Raw genomic sequence first — 14,482 nt, 5'->3', positions numbered from 1 at the left:
TAGGTAGCCCAAATTTCTCTGGTTTGGTTTGATTTTGAATGACCAATAATAAAGAAGTTTAGATAACCAAGAAATATTTCCTGGTAGGTAACCAGAGAAATTCTTTGATTTTGAATGACCAATAATGGCTATGAGAAATTTGAAGAATCAGAAGCTTCTTCTGCAACCATATATCCAAAGAAAAAATATTAGAGAGTGAGAGAGAGTTTAGGCTAAGATGAGACTTGAACTTACTTTGTCCAAAGAAATTAGAGTGGGAAATCCAGAGAAATTTGGCGAGAATTTCTCTAGACAGTGGGAAGTCCAGAGAAATTTGGAGAGAAGTCCAGAGAAATTTGGCGAGAATTTCTCTGGACAGTGGGAAGTCCAGATAAATTTGAAAAGAAGTCCAGAGAAATTTGGAATTAGGTAAGGATAGATATACCCTGGAAAATTTGTAGATAAGTACAACAAAAATTTATTGAATTCATTCAAAGAAAATGATAGGAATTTCCCAAACAATTGTAGAAATTCTGAATCAATATCAACAATATAGCATATTCAAACAAGATGAAGCACATTACAATTTCTCTGGAGAGAAGGGAAATTTCTCTGGAGAGAATGGAAGGCCAGAGAAATTTACAGTGGGAATTCTAGGGAATGTTAGAGAAATTGGAAAGTCCAGAGAAATTCTTCCCAAAATTTCTCTGGACTAATTTTCTTTTTGAAGTTGAATTTTCTCTGGAAGGCTAGGGAATGACTTCTTCTCTTTCTTATCTATGCTAAGGTATGGCAAGATCTTACTGTCAACCACCTCATCTTGTTGGACTTGATCTACAAAGAGCACTAGGATTAGCAAACAGAATTTTGATAGCAACCCTTCATGAAAAGATATTTGTAAGAGAACATATAAAATGCACGTTGATGCAGAGTTTCCTGGATTGTGTGAATTTTCTCTGAACTATCTGAATTTTCTCTGGACTATCTGAATTTTCTCTGGATAAAGAGAATTTCTCTGGATGTCTGGAAAGAATTTCTCTGGAAAGTCCAGAGAAATTCTCTGGATCGAATTTTCTCTGGATTGATGTTGAGGGACCTTAGACATTATGAAAATATTAAGTGTCCTTTATGCTATAAATTCTTAATATCAGAGACCTTAAAAAAAATCCCCCTTTTTTTAATGAATGATCTATACGTAAAATTCGATAAAATAAACAATTCAAATAGTCGAAATAAGTCCAATAGTAAACTCTACGAAACGTAATGTCACTAGACCCTAAAATGTAATTCTATTCAACAAATTTTGGTATGGATTGGAGTTTTGCTGTGATCTCAGTCAGCTGTTGTGATGTCTCGTGTGGCTATGTCTTAATTTTTTTTTAATAATTCAATATTGTAAAATTTATCGAGTAGATCATTCACGCAAAAAAAAGATTAAATTGAATGGAGAATTTTTTATTTTTTATTTTTTTAACTTTTTTTTTGATCGGCAAAATAAAACTTTATTGATGAACAAACAAGTACAATGAAACAAGTTAAATACATCAATAAAGGGCATGGGAGTGCAACGCATCACAATGAGCAAATTGATCCCAACTAGGTTGGCACCAAAGAGATCATCAATAAAAATTGGGCCGAAGTTATTTTTTTTAACTTTAAAATTTGACTTTTGACTCTAACCACCTTTTGTTAGTTTTGAAAATATTTTTTAATACGAGATTTGCCAGTCAAAACAAGAAAGGCTTCTTCGGCCCAATTTCATCATGAACTGCCATCAAATGTAAACTCTTCAAGAATATCTTTGGCATGAGTATTCAAGTTTGATGTTTTGGCATGTACTTTATAACAAGTGCCCATAATTTCATGGCAAAAATTTCCCCATCGGTTGCCTGTTGAGTATTTACCATAAAAGAATACGACTTACAATTTTCATAAATTCGAAAAACTCTTGGATATCTAGTTTACAGTCTAAAATATTTTCAATATAAACACAACCACTAAATTTAGGCAATTTTCATATATCAACGAGAATGAACGTGTCTATGAACAGGTTGATCGTGAGTGAAATATCAGATGCTACACCCGTTACTATTACAATTTTTGTCTAAAACTTCTTATGAGCTGCACAAACTCCGTCATTGAGAAGTATGCTAAATTTGCTCGTCACTCCTCATGGCAGGCAAATCCTCGGTCTTATACCAACTTATGCAAAGTATAATTTAGTGAGTGGTTATCGCCCTTCAATAGTTGATATGATGTCGCCATTCGTGGAACATACATTGTTGCATCGTGACCGAAGATCAGAGTCCAACAAACTTTGAATAGTAAATGCAGGTTGTTTTGGTAGCGGAATTTCCATTTCACTGCTTAGCATAAGAACTACAGTAGACATGGTTGGCCTATCCGTAGCATGATCTTGAACACAAAGAAGTCCAATATGTATGCATTTTACTACTTCTGAATGGGAACACGAGTCGGCCAATGCTTCATCCACTAAGTCTAACGACCTGCTTTCGTTCCACATTTGCCATGCCTATAAAAGTTTCACATAGGTCAATATAGGAAATTGAAAGAACCATACATAGCGGTGGCAACTAAAATGTTTGAAAGCAAGTTAGGGTAAAATTAGTGCACTTACATAACCAAGGAGGTTATGATGTTTTTCATCATAATGATGTAAACTGGTACTCCTCGTGCCATTAACAATCTCTAGTAGCAAAACACCAAAGCTAAAGACATCTGATTTTTCTGAAAAAAGCCCTCCCATTGCATACTCAGGAGACATGTAGCCACTACATTTAATGAGGAAATGTTATGTTTATGCTTAGTTGAGATTACAAGACTTCAATAAATAAATGTAATGAAACTACTCTTAGATTGAAAAATGAAGGGAAGGCAAAACACTATTCTGCTCTGGTAACCGTATACAATACATGTGCTCAGTTAGTGTTAGATGTCATGTGTTCTGTTAATATCAAAAGGTCTATAGTAATACTACATAGTTCGGAGATAACTTTTATTTTTCCTGCTTTGTGTATCATTATCATAAAGGAAAAAAATGAAAGAAGAAAAGGAAAAAAAAACATAAAAAAAAGGTGTTTTTCTACAAAACAAAACGATTGCACTCTAGTGGTATGCTTATTTTGTAGAACCTGGAAGCTATCTATGCTGCTTCTCTAATAACAGAAGTATTTATGATAATACAGTCATCTAGGCAGCCCGGTCCATTTAGCAAAGGCTAAGTAGTTAGGATAATACCCCTTTTTGCCTATCAAGAATTCTGCTATACAAACGTGAAATGGGTTTTCTTTGTCAATAATATTTATAGAAGGTGTTGTTAGATGCTATATTACTGACACAATTCATTATCACTAAAGAAATGTCTATTGTCTAAAGCTTAAGCCTCATTTATAATTCTCACCACCATCCTAATGCAAGATATTTTCCATGCCCATTTGCACAGCACTAGTTAGGATCACATATTAATCAGGCAGCCTGTTGCAGTGATGTGTTCCATATTTTACATACCAGGATCAGTAGGGAAAATAGTTGGCAAAACTGAGAAAAATCTATTTGAAGTAAGGGTTTCTTACAATGTTCCCATCACCCTATGAGTGTTAGCCAGTTCTTGTGTCAATTGAAAAGTCCGTGCCAACCCAAAGTCTGAAATTTTTGGGTTCATATTGTCATCCAAGAGAATATTGCTGGCCTTCAAATCTCTGTGAATAACCCTTAAACACGAATCACGATGGAGATAGAGTAGCCCTCTGGCAATACCCTGAATAATGTGGAAGCGTTTAGCCCAATCAAGCTGCTCTCTTTTCTCTGCATCTAAACGGCAATATGACAGTCAAAAAGATTAATTCAACATGGTCAGTCCTCTCAATACAGTTCACCATCAATGAGAATAAGAGAACAAGAATGAACACAAGTTTTTATATTTCTTTCCTCATTGATAGACAGTAATTTATGAGCTATGAACAATTGACAGAAAGAAAGAAGAGTCTATAAATCTTGATATTAGGTCTTATAATTTTTTGTGCCTTCTTTTTCTTCCTTCTTTTTTATTTATTTATTTTTATTTTTAATTTAATTTGGCTGAGGGTGAGAATACAATGTGTCCAGTTAAGATAGTTAATTGGGGAATATGTCAAGTGTGGCTCACTCCTACTTGAAACTGATGGGGAGATTAGTTTGTTTAAAGAGGGTAACTTGGCATAAGATAATTTTTCATGTAAAAGTGTATGGATTTTACATTCCGTTTGTATTTGCAGAAAATGTTTTCCAATGTTTTGTTGCAACCTTGAAACTTTGTGATAGTGGTGGTGTTAGTGTGGAGGTGGTAAGGTGGTGGAGGCGTGGTGGTAGGGTGGTGGAAGTGTTGGTGGTGGTGGAGGTGGTGTGGTGGTGTTTGTAAAAGTTTAATCCACAATATGTTTGTCACCATTTAAAAGTGAAAAACGTTTGATGCCCAAATAAATTTGTTTTCCATGGTCAACAGAAAACATTTTCTTTTGACTTTCATTTCCTTCATACCAAACCACAAAACATGAACAAAGGAAGTGTTAGTCTATATATCATACAATGTCAATATTCCAAATGGAACTGCTAATGTGCATATAAACATGATACTTAATATTTGTTGTTTGTACTTATTTAATTTTATAACGAAAAAAAGAGCAAAGTCAAACTAACCGAAGAGAAATGTGTCCAAGCTTCTATTTGTCAGGTACTCATAAACCAATAACTTCTCATCCCCATCGATGCAGCAACCCAAGAGCCTAACAAGATTCCTGTGTCGTAGTTTGGAGATTAATATGATCTCATTCTTGAACTCTTCCGCGCCTTGTCCTGAATGACTAGAAAGTCTTTTCACTGCTACTTTTTGCCCATCTTCTAGCTTTCCCTGTAGTCCATTTTTATTATTTAATATATGGATGATGGATATATGTCACCTTTGAATCATATACTTGAAGAAAAGAATCTAATTACCTTATAGACTGGTCCAAATCCTCCTTCTCCAAGTTTGTTTGCTCTGCTGAAGTTATCAGTAGCGACTAATATTTTAACAAAGTCAATCATTGGTAGCTCTGATAACTCCAAATGGGTCGCATGATTCCCCCAGATACTATCTTGTGAAGTGTCTCTTGTAGTGATCAAAGCCGAGCTTTTTACCTTACTGCTTCTCTTTACTGATGTTCATGGTTCAACCACAGAACAGAAAATTGAAAATCAATTAGCCTTCTCATACGTGGCTACATGACCATGAGATTTGGAATTTAAAAAAAAAAAAAAAATGATTTCCCAAATTAATATAGCATGATGGTTTCTGAATCAATGGGGGAAAAAACCAATTATGCCAAGGACTTAATGCACAAAATTTCCTCTTTCACAAGTGAAATCAAGAAATCACAGATAAGGAATTGGCCATGGTCTATGACTACTGAATTTTACACCCCTGGTTTTAATTTGTCTCCCTTTCTGACTAGTTATCCTGTGTGTGGCACCTAAAAATAATTTAAAGTACTGTTCTTTCTCAAAGCATATTGTCTTCAGAAAGTATAAAATTTCTAGTTAATATGACAACGATACTATAGATCTAAACATTAATCCATGGAAAACTATGAAATTGTCGTAGCATAGCATCTGCACAAAAAAATTTAAAAAAATAATAATAACAATAATTGTTGACTAAAACATGAAAGAGAAAATTGATGGCCAAATCTTTAGTGTAACTTTCAGAAAGAAATGAATATTTCTCTGCTAATTTACTGAAATATGAAGTGATTGATGATTGATCGTTGAAAGCAATCATTATACAGAATGACAGCCTTCTTACCTCTATGGTTGCATCTCCACCAGCGGCACAAACTAAACAAGAAGACACCAAAGAGCAGAAGCACAGAAATTGTCGTTATGCTGACAACGATTATTACTTTTTTTCTCTCATGATTTTCACCTGGAAAAATGAAGAGAAAATGAAGAATCAAACAGATATATAAGAACTCACAATATTACTCATCCCCAATGCATATAAATAATATTCTACCCAAATCTGCATATGCAAGGCGGAGGAAAAGATCGTCCCCAGCTACTATTGCAAACTGTTGAATATCCAAAAGGCTTCCAACCCAAACCGTACACCCAATTCCAGTCACAATTGCATATGCCACACAAGAGCAATTACTCAAGCACCATTGTTGGCAACCTGAGGAATCCTGATTATACATATACACAAAATGATCGGGAAGCTTCAACCCGCTCAGCTTCAAAAACCCATCATTTTTAGCTTTTCCTGATGCTAAGCTAGTAACATTCATTTGGCATAGCAGTTCTGTTCGCCTCACGCACCCACCTGTCCAATTTCCATTCCTCCAATCCTCAATCGAATTGGGTACAAACCCTTTTAAGCACTGACAAATTGAAGATCCGTTCTTGTTGCAAACCCCGTTTTGTTAAAATATATCATCACCTACCACCTCCACTCAACTCACCTACCACACACACTCACCTACTCCCCAATCCTCTCCTATATAATGAGTACCTCACCATCTGTAATTTACACATCAATCAAGATACATCAATCAATAATACATAAATTCTTACATGGTATCAGAGCAAGGTTAAAGATCTTGGTGTTCTCGGTGTTCTCCGCTTTCCGGCGGGCGGCAACCTTGCCTTGACCGCCCGCCGGATCCTCTGCATCAGACATGATCCCTCTCCCTCATGGCCATGGCAGCTACATTTACGCACAGCAGCCCACTCGAACTCTACATCCACTGTAACTTCCTCAAGCTCTTTCAATGGCGGCAGACCAGCCAGGCATAGCCAAAACCTTCCCAGTGAAACCAAAACTCAAAGCCATTTCCAAAAAAAAAAAAAAAAAAAAAAAAAAAATCAACACCAGAATCAAAGTATTGGAAATCATTCAAAACCCAACCAACCCAAACCCTAATCTCCTCCATAACCTCCCTCTCTTTCTCCCCAATTTCCCCTCACGATTTCACCACCACCGACGACCCACTGACGAGCCAGTTCGCCACCCTCAACGACCTCTGCTACGAGCTCTCCTCCCTCCAAGACCTCGCTTCCCGTGGCTCATGGCGATCCATCCTTGACAAGGTCGCTCGAGCCCGCAAGCTCTCTCTCCTCCCTAAACCCGGCGGGGCCACCACCACAACACCCTCCTCGCCACCGAGTCACCACCAAAATGGACACCATCGACTCACCGGAAAACCAACAAACCCAACTCACCACCGATCTCCAACCCCTCTCTAATCTAACCAGACCACTCCTCTGGTCTGCCTAGGTCTCCACCACTGCTTTATGTATTGTTTTCTTTGGTTCCAGTGCTCATCACATGGCCGACAGTGAGATCGCCAGCTCCACGGCATCACTCTGCCCCACTTTCCTCATATTCCTTTTCCTCTTCTCTTCTTATTATTATTGTTTTTATATTCCCCCTCTCCACCTGTTTTTACTCTTCCCATCCGGCGCACATGGTTCTCCCCTTCTCTTCTTTCTATTTTTTTTATATTCCACCACTCACAATGTTTTTCATATCACAAGATAGGGGCTCGGGCTTGGTGCGCCTCAAAAGGAGATCTTCCACATTTTTTTTTTTTTTTTATTTTTCTTTCTTTCTTTGCGCAAAAAAAAAAAAAAAACAAAAAAAAAAAAAAAAAAAAAAAAAAAAAAGCAGAAGAAGAAGATGAACTGCCCACCATCAAACTCATTTCATTTTATTCATGTCGGGGCTCACCCCGATCACCATTTTACAACCAAAAAAAAAAAAAAAAAAAAAACAAACAAATCCCACAAACACACCACTCACACCCACAGCGGGATTTTTCTTCTCTACTCTGCTGCAGGTCTCTTCTTCTTGCCTCCGTCTTGGACAGCCCTTGACGGTGTTGCCTCCGGATTTCCCACGCCACCGAGCACATTTACTCCCTGCTCCTCCACTGCCGCATATGGCGGTCCTCCAAATCGGAACATCACGGTGGCCTTCCGCTTCAGCTCTTTGTTTTCTGCCCTTAGCACGCTTATCTCTGCTCGCGCATCCTTATACATGCGTTGGAGCAGAGCCAGCTGGGAGTTTAAATGCTGCACCTCATTTGTTCTACTCTGCAGCCGGTTCGACAAATTTGTGACCGCCGTCATGCTTTCTACACATGCCTTCAAAGTATACTGGTTGGCCTCCACATCTGACAGCACTGCCATTCTTTGCTCCACCGACCGCATCGGAAAGTTCAACGGAGTAAACTCCGGGGCGCTTGGTTGAGTTTCCAGTGCCACCGCACCAGTTCTCTCTCTCGTTGACTCGTTGAGGTCGGGAAAGAGGGTGAGCAGCCCGCGGGAAGACGATGAAGCCATTTTTCTGGGCAACAGAGTATCTTTCTCAGCCAAACGAAGAATTTTTCAGAGGTTTCTCTCAGTTTTTCTGTCTCCGCTTCTGCCTCAGCCTCAGCCTCCGTCTTATAGCCGAGGCAGCCACGCGCATCGCGCGCCTCTTGACCCCCGACAAACTGGCACGCCTTTTCATGGCACATCTTTTGATAAAGTGGGCACGCCTTTTGATGGCACGCCTTTTGAAAAATTGGGCACACCTTTTGAGGGTGCAACTTTTACAACGGTCCGACATGACCCCATAAACTGTCCCGACATTGATTCCGGTTAGTCTTCTACAACGGTCCGACAAGACCCCATAAACTGTCCCGACATTTGATTCCGGTTAGCCTTTTACAACGGTCCGACATGACCCCATAAACTGTCCCGACATTGATTCCGGTTAGTCTTCTACAACGGTCCGACATGACCCCATAAACTGTCCCGACATTTGATTCCGGTTAGCCTTTTTCAGCGGTCCGACATGACCCCATAAACTATCCCGACATTTGATTCCGGTTAGCATCTCCGACGGTCCGACATGACCCCATAAACTGTCCCGACATTGATTCCGGTTAGCATACCGTGTCCTCTACACCGTTATGGCACCACCTTTCAGTGTCTTCACCAATGGTCTGACACGACCATACAGTGTCTCCTATCTTTTTTTATTTTTATGTATTTTCTTGTTTTGCTCCTCTCTCCAAACTCAAGTTGGTTAGTTTCTATCCTCCTTGAGTTTGCGGGGGGCTGTTAAAATATATCATCACCTACCACCTCCACTCAACTCACCTACCACACACACTCACCTACTCCCCAATCCTCTCCTATATAATGAGTACCTCACCATCTGTAATTTACACATCAATCAAGATACATCAATCAATAATACATAAATTCTTACACGTTTGGTCCACAATATCCGTAGACATCACATGGATTCGCCGGTGCCACATAATTAACATACCAACTCTTTGTTTGTTCAACCCATACCATTGTCTTCACAATTCCTTCTGGTGTGACAACTATAATGGTTACACCAGAAGTGTTATACATGTTGAATGAGAGAAACACGCTTTGCTGCTGAGTATCTTGAATGACATTGAGTCCATTAGAATAGCCCTGTCCCCTATCCGGTATACCTATGAACTTCCATCCATCCCATGGACCACCGATCCAAGTTGGCTTAGAATCGTTCCAAAAAATAACCTGTGGCGGTGCATCTTGTGTAAGTCCAAGTACGTACTTTGAAGGTGATGGGTTATCATCGGTCTTCCAAGAAGACAAGAATCGTTTCTCACCCGTATTGTTGTTAAATCCAATCATCATCCCGGACAAAAAAGTATCAGAAGGGTACTTGAAACTTTCCCATGAGATCCAACCCGTGGCATTATCTTCCAAAACAAAGTCTCCGTTGTCTGAAAGCACTGCAATTGTCTTGTTTGAAGGAACAGAGACATTTGTAGACCAAACAGTGTTTCTCTTGCCATCTAATAGTCTCAGATTTCCGTCACTGCCAATTGTGAGACTTGAGGCATTGTCTGAGGCTGGAATTGGGTTCTCTCTGTTTAATACCCACAAGACTCTTCGGGCAGGTATGTTCTTGTACCATATTCCTATATATAGGTTACTAGAATTTCCGGGAGTGAAGAAGCCTAACTCAAAGACTTGTCCCGAAGAAATTAGAGTTTGTGCTATAGACATTGGTTGGGACTGAGTTATGGTATCGGTTGCAGACTCTGATGGAACCATTAAGAAAAACAAGAACAATGAGAATGAAAGAAAAACACAAGCAAATCTGTTTCTGATACCCATTTGCAGAAAATACAATCAAATCTTCCACAATTCATCGATTGAGACGCTTCTATCAGCAAGAAACTATAAAGTTGGATCTCATTGTTGTGAGAGTTGAGTGCAATACAATCCAATGGCTGTGACTTTTTTTACTAACTAATTGGAAGCTATGTTTATAGGACCTCTAGTGAAGGAAATTTCTGAAATCTTATGGAAATAAAAGTAGGCCGGCTGAGGCATAGTCAAATGGGGATAAAGACCAACTCAGCAAAACAACATATTATTCATGAATTTTATGAATAATTTGATCTTTCATGTTTACTAGTGCAACACAAAATCTAAGATTGGTGTTTTTTATATTCTTAATAATGAAAGTAAACTTTCTAAAATGTGGAAATGTCAGATCCATTGGAGACATGAGTAAACAAAAATAAATGAGTGTAGGTATGATGCATGATATTGAAAGCTGGAAACTATTGTTTTATATATAATTTATATTTTGTATTGATCTCTACTGATTGTGTGTTGTTGGCCAAAGTTAAGGCAACATTTTTAACATCCACAAGGTCAACTTTGTTAAGACTATGGCAAAAGGGCAATACCCCACTCCTCCTCGGAAATAAAGCCTGGATATCAGCAAAAAGATGATATTTTGGAATACCAATCGATACATCAATATTAGAAGTCCAAAACTCCGGCGGTCGATATTTAACAGAATACCATAAAAAATGAGATAAAATCATATAAATCTAATTTAATTATATAAAAGTTCTTAAGATTTCTGATAATTACATCATTAGTTTTAAATTTACAATTTCTTCCACTTTTCTAAAACATACAGAGACCTCTACTCCGTTAGCTCTTTCTTTTTTTTTTAAAAAAAAAAAAAAAAACTGACGTCAGCATTTTATATTATCAAAATGTTAATTTTGCCCTACAAAATAATTTTTATACCATCGATTTCTTTTTCTAGCAACCAAACACACCATATCTCATTAATCTATACTAATACACCAAACCCCCATTCATGTTTTTGGGTCTCTATACTGATATAATTCTATACTACTATATAGAAAGGGGACACCAATTTGATATTCCCCCGCAAAGTAGACTTTGACTTTTCTTTAAATGGCCTTTGACCAACCATATTTTATTCATATTTTAATTGACTTTTTTCTTATATAGTTATATTGTATCCAATTTATTGAATACAACAAATTTATCATATACAATAAAATATGAAAATATATTATTTTTGTATTTTTTTATATTTGGTTCATTTTTTTAAAGTTTTTTTTTTTCACAAATATTATACTTTTTAGGGTATTTAGATTGTGTATCTAAAAAATTAAAAAAAAATTGCATAAACTATTCAAAAAAATCACTAAAAACAAAAAAAAACAAAAACAAAAACAAATAATGAATGACTTAATTTTCTGGAACTAAACATGGTGAATAATAATAATGGGCAACTTAAACTCACCTGAGATTGGGGAAAATACAATTAATTCGACACTTTTATCATAACTACATTGATTTTTCTTTAAATTTTAATTTACACAACAATTAGAATGTTTTTTTTTCAGTGTTTGGCTATTTGTATTAGTTTCAGTCACTTTTTAAAAAAAATTTCTAAACTTCAAGGGAGGTTAGTGTAATTTTTCTTAGAGTTTTGCTATATACCCTATTTCATCACCCTTAATTACACCTTTAATGAGGCAGCAACTATTTTTGAAAAAATAAAGAAGAGTTCGAAGAAAGTTGATTGGTTAGTATTGTTTGTTACCTCATTAGATGTGCAATTGGGAGTGATGAAATAAAGAGATGGGAACACAAAATTAATTTAGGCTTCGTTTGGGAAATGGGTTGGTTTTTTGATTTTTTGGCTTTTTTAGCTATTTTAACCTGGGTTAAAAAGCTTGGTTTGGGAAGGACTTTTTAGCTTTTTTGACCTTTTTTTGTGAGAAAATAGTGTGATAATTATGAGTTGGATTTGATTTTTGTTTTTTGTGGCTAAAATAGCCTATTTTGTCTTTTGTGACTAAAATAGTCAAAAAAAGCCCCAAATCCATCTTCCCAAACGGAGCTTTAATTACGTTAAGAATGATATTTAAATTTGTGTCCTTACTGCTCAATTACTGAAGGTTTTGCAAAATTTAGGGCTAAGGATGGAAGGTTTTGCCAATGTCAAATGGTATAATTTGTTTAATTAATTTTGTCCTTTACTACTCAATTGTTGCAGTTATTCCAGATTTAGGATGTGTTCCCAAAAATTGTGACAAGAATAAAAATCTGTGCGTAGGTTGAATAATTCTGTATACACTAACAATTTTGCTAAAAATATATGAGGTCAAATGTGATTGGTTGTTAAAAATAAATAATAATAATAAAAAAAGCAATCACTGTGTTTGATTTCAATTTTTTTAATTCAATTTTTTAAAAATTGAGTTTTTTGTTTCTCATATTTTTTTAGTGAATATTTTTATGAATAATTTTATTCATATTATTCATGAATTTTATGAATAATTTTGGCTGTGTTTGGTACAGCTTTTAAATTATGATTCTACACTCAAGTTTGAGTGCGGCGTTTGTTTACGGTTTTCAAAAAACATTTCTACACCCGCATTTGAAAAATAGTGTACCCGGATGTCCCATCGGACGTCCGGCCGGTCGTCCGGAACAATGTTCTTGAATTTTTTTTTTATTTGCCCGTGTTATTTTTATATGTTAAATAAAAAATATTTTCAATTTTTTTTTAAAATTTTTTTTATGAGTTTTGAATAGAATTTTGGGTTGTGTTTGGTTATGAGTTGTAAGTTTTTGTATAAAAATTATGTCACGCCACTCAATTCAAAAACTCTTTTCAAAACTCATTCACCAAACAAATTTTCTACATTCAAATCATAATTTCAAAACTCACAAACTCAAAATACAATTCATATTCTCAAATTATATTTACAAAACGCTACCAAATGCAACATTTATCTTTCATGTTTATTAGTGCAACGACAATGCTAAGTAGCTCAAATTTTTGTGGCTCAAATGGCTCAAATCTGTCAAAACGACGTCGTTTTGACAGATTTTGAGTGTAAAACGACGTCGTTTTGACAGATTTGAGCCATTTGAGCCACAAAAATTTGAGCTACCAAACATTTTCCATTAGCGCAATACAAAATCTAAGATTGGTGTTTTTTATATTCTTAATAATGAAAATAAACTTTCTAAGATGTGGAAATGTCAGATCCATTGGAGACTTGAGTAAACAAAAATAAATGAGTGTATGTATGATGCATGACATTGAAAGCTGGAAACTAATTGTTTTATATATAATTTATATTATGTATTGATCTCTACTGATTGTGTGCTGTTGGCCAAAGTCAAGGCACCATTTTTAACATCCACAAGGTCAACTTTGTTAAGACTAAGGCCAAAGGGCAATGTCCCACTCCTCCTTGGAAATAAAGCTTGTATCTCCTGAGAATCACTATACATATAGGTATCAGCAAAAAGATCACATATTGGTCAATATTAGACAAATATGTCAATATTAAGACTCAGATTTAGGATATGTTCCTGAATCACTATACATATTGAAGGTTTTGCAAAATTTAGGACTAAGGATGAAAGGTTTTGCCAATGTCAAATGTTCTAATTTGTTTAATTAATTCCTTTACTACTCAATTGTTGAAGTTATTCCAGATTTAGGATATGTTCCCAAAAATTGTGACAAGAATAAAAATTAGTGTCTAAGGTTGAATAAGTTTGTATACACTAACAATTTTACTAATAATATAAGAGGTTAAATGTAAAAAACACAAAAAAACAAAAAAAAAAGTGATCGCTGTATTTGGTTTTAATTTTTTGAAAATTGAATTTTTTATTTTTCGTGTGTTTTTTTTTTTAATTTTTAGCTAATATTTTTAAAATTTTAAGTATTTTTATTTTTATTTTTTTAGATGTACCTTAATTAGATGTATGTAAAAAGTAAAATATTTGTAAAAAAATATTTAAAAAAATCAATAAATGCACAAGAATATGAAAAATATACTGAATTTTCATATATATATATATATATATATTTATATTTTTGGTATTTAGTGAATTTTTTAAAGATTTTTTTCTACAAATATTACACTTTTAAAGTGTATTTATGTTAGGTGTATCTAAAAATAAAAAAAAAATTGTTTAAAATATTAAAAATATTTAGTAAGGACAAAAAAATTCGAAAAATAAAAAATTTCAAATTTTTGAAATGTGAATCCTGAATTATTAAACCAAGTAAGTTGAACATTGAATAACATTTAGACATGTATGTTGTTAG

General features: G+C 35.4%; 1 protein-coding gene across 1 annotated transcript; it reads right to left on the bottom strand.

The window, feature by feature from the left end:
• Positions 1 to 1,964: 1,964 nt before the first annotated feature.
• Positions 1,965 to 10,663, bottom strand: LOC114270023 (G-type lectin S-receptor-like serine/threonine-protein kinase At1g61550). The gene is made up of 9 exons (XM_082889536.1): positions 9,272 to 10,663; positions 6,733 to 6,814; positions 6,029 to 6,428; positions 5,819 to 5,938; positions 4,972 to 5,171; positions 4,675 to 4,885; positions 3,573 to 3,810; positions 2,618 to 2,771; positions 1,965 to 2,512 (listed from the first exon to the last, which is right to left on the bottom strand). Exons 1-9 carry the CDS (start codon positions 10,180 to 10,182, stop codon positions 2,210 to 2,212), a joined length of 2,619 nt encoding a protein of 872 aa, XP_082745662.1. The 5' UTR covers positions 10,183 to 10,663; the 3' UTR covers positions 1,965 to 2,209.
• Between the last annotated feature and the right edge of the window lie 3,819 nt (positions 10,664 to 14,482).

Source organism: Camellia sinensis, chromosome 9, assembly GCF_055761805.1.
Source record: "Camellia sinensis isolate YWXY chromosome 9, ASM5576180v1, whole genome shotgun sequence".
Classification (NCBI taxonomy): domain Eukaryota; kingdom Viridiplantae; phylum Streptophyta; class Magnoliopsida; order Ericales; family Theaceae; genus Camellia; species Camellia sinensis.
The sequence above is the reverse complement of the archived record's forward strand: the minus strand, read 5'-3'. Positions and strand labels throughout refer to the sequence as shown.

What these genes read in the sequence shown, in the direction of transcription:
- LOC114270023 (XM_082889536.1), bottom strand. Translation starts at nt 10,182, where the DNA reads ATGGGTATCAGAAACAGATTTGCTTGTGTTTTTCTTTCATTCTCATTG. An exon ending in GGATATTGTGGACCAAACGT is followed by an intron (nt 6,815 to 9,271) that starts GTAAGAATTTAT and finishes TTCACTGGGAAG; the next exon opens with GTTTTGGCTATGCCTGGCTG. An exon ending in GATTTGGACCAGTCTATAAG is followed by an intron (nt 4,886 to 4,971) that starts GTAATTAGATTC and finishes AATGGACTACAG; the next exon opens with GGAAAGCTAGAAGATGGGCA.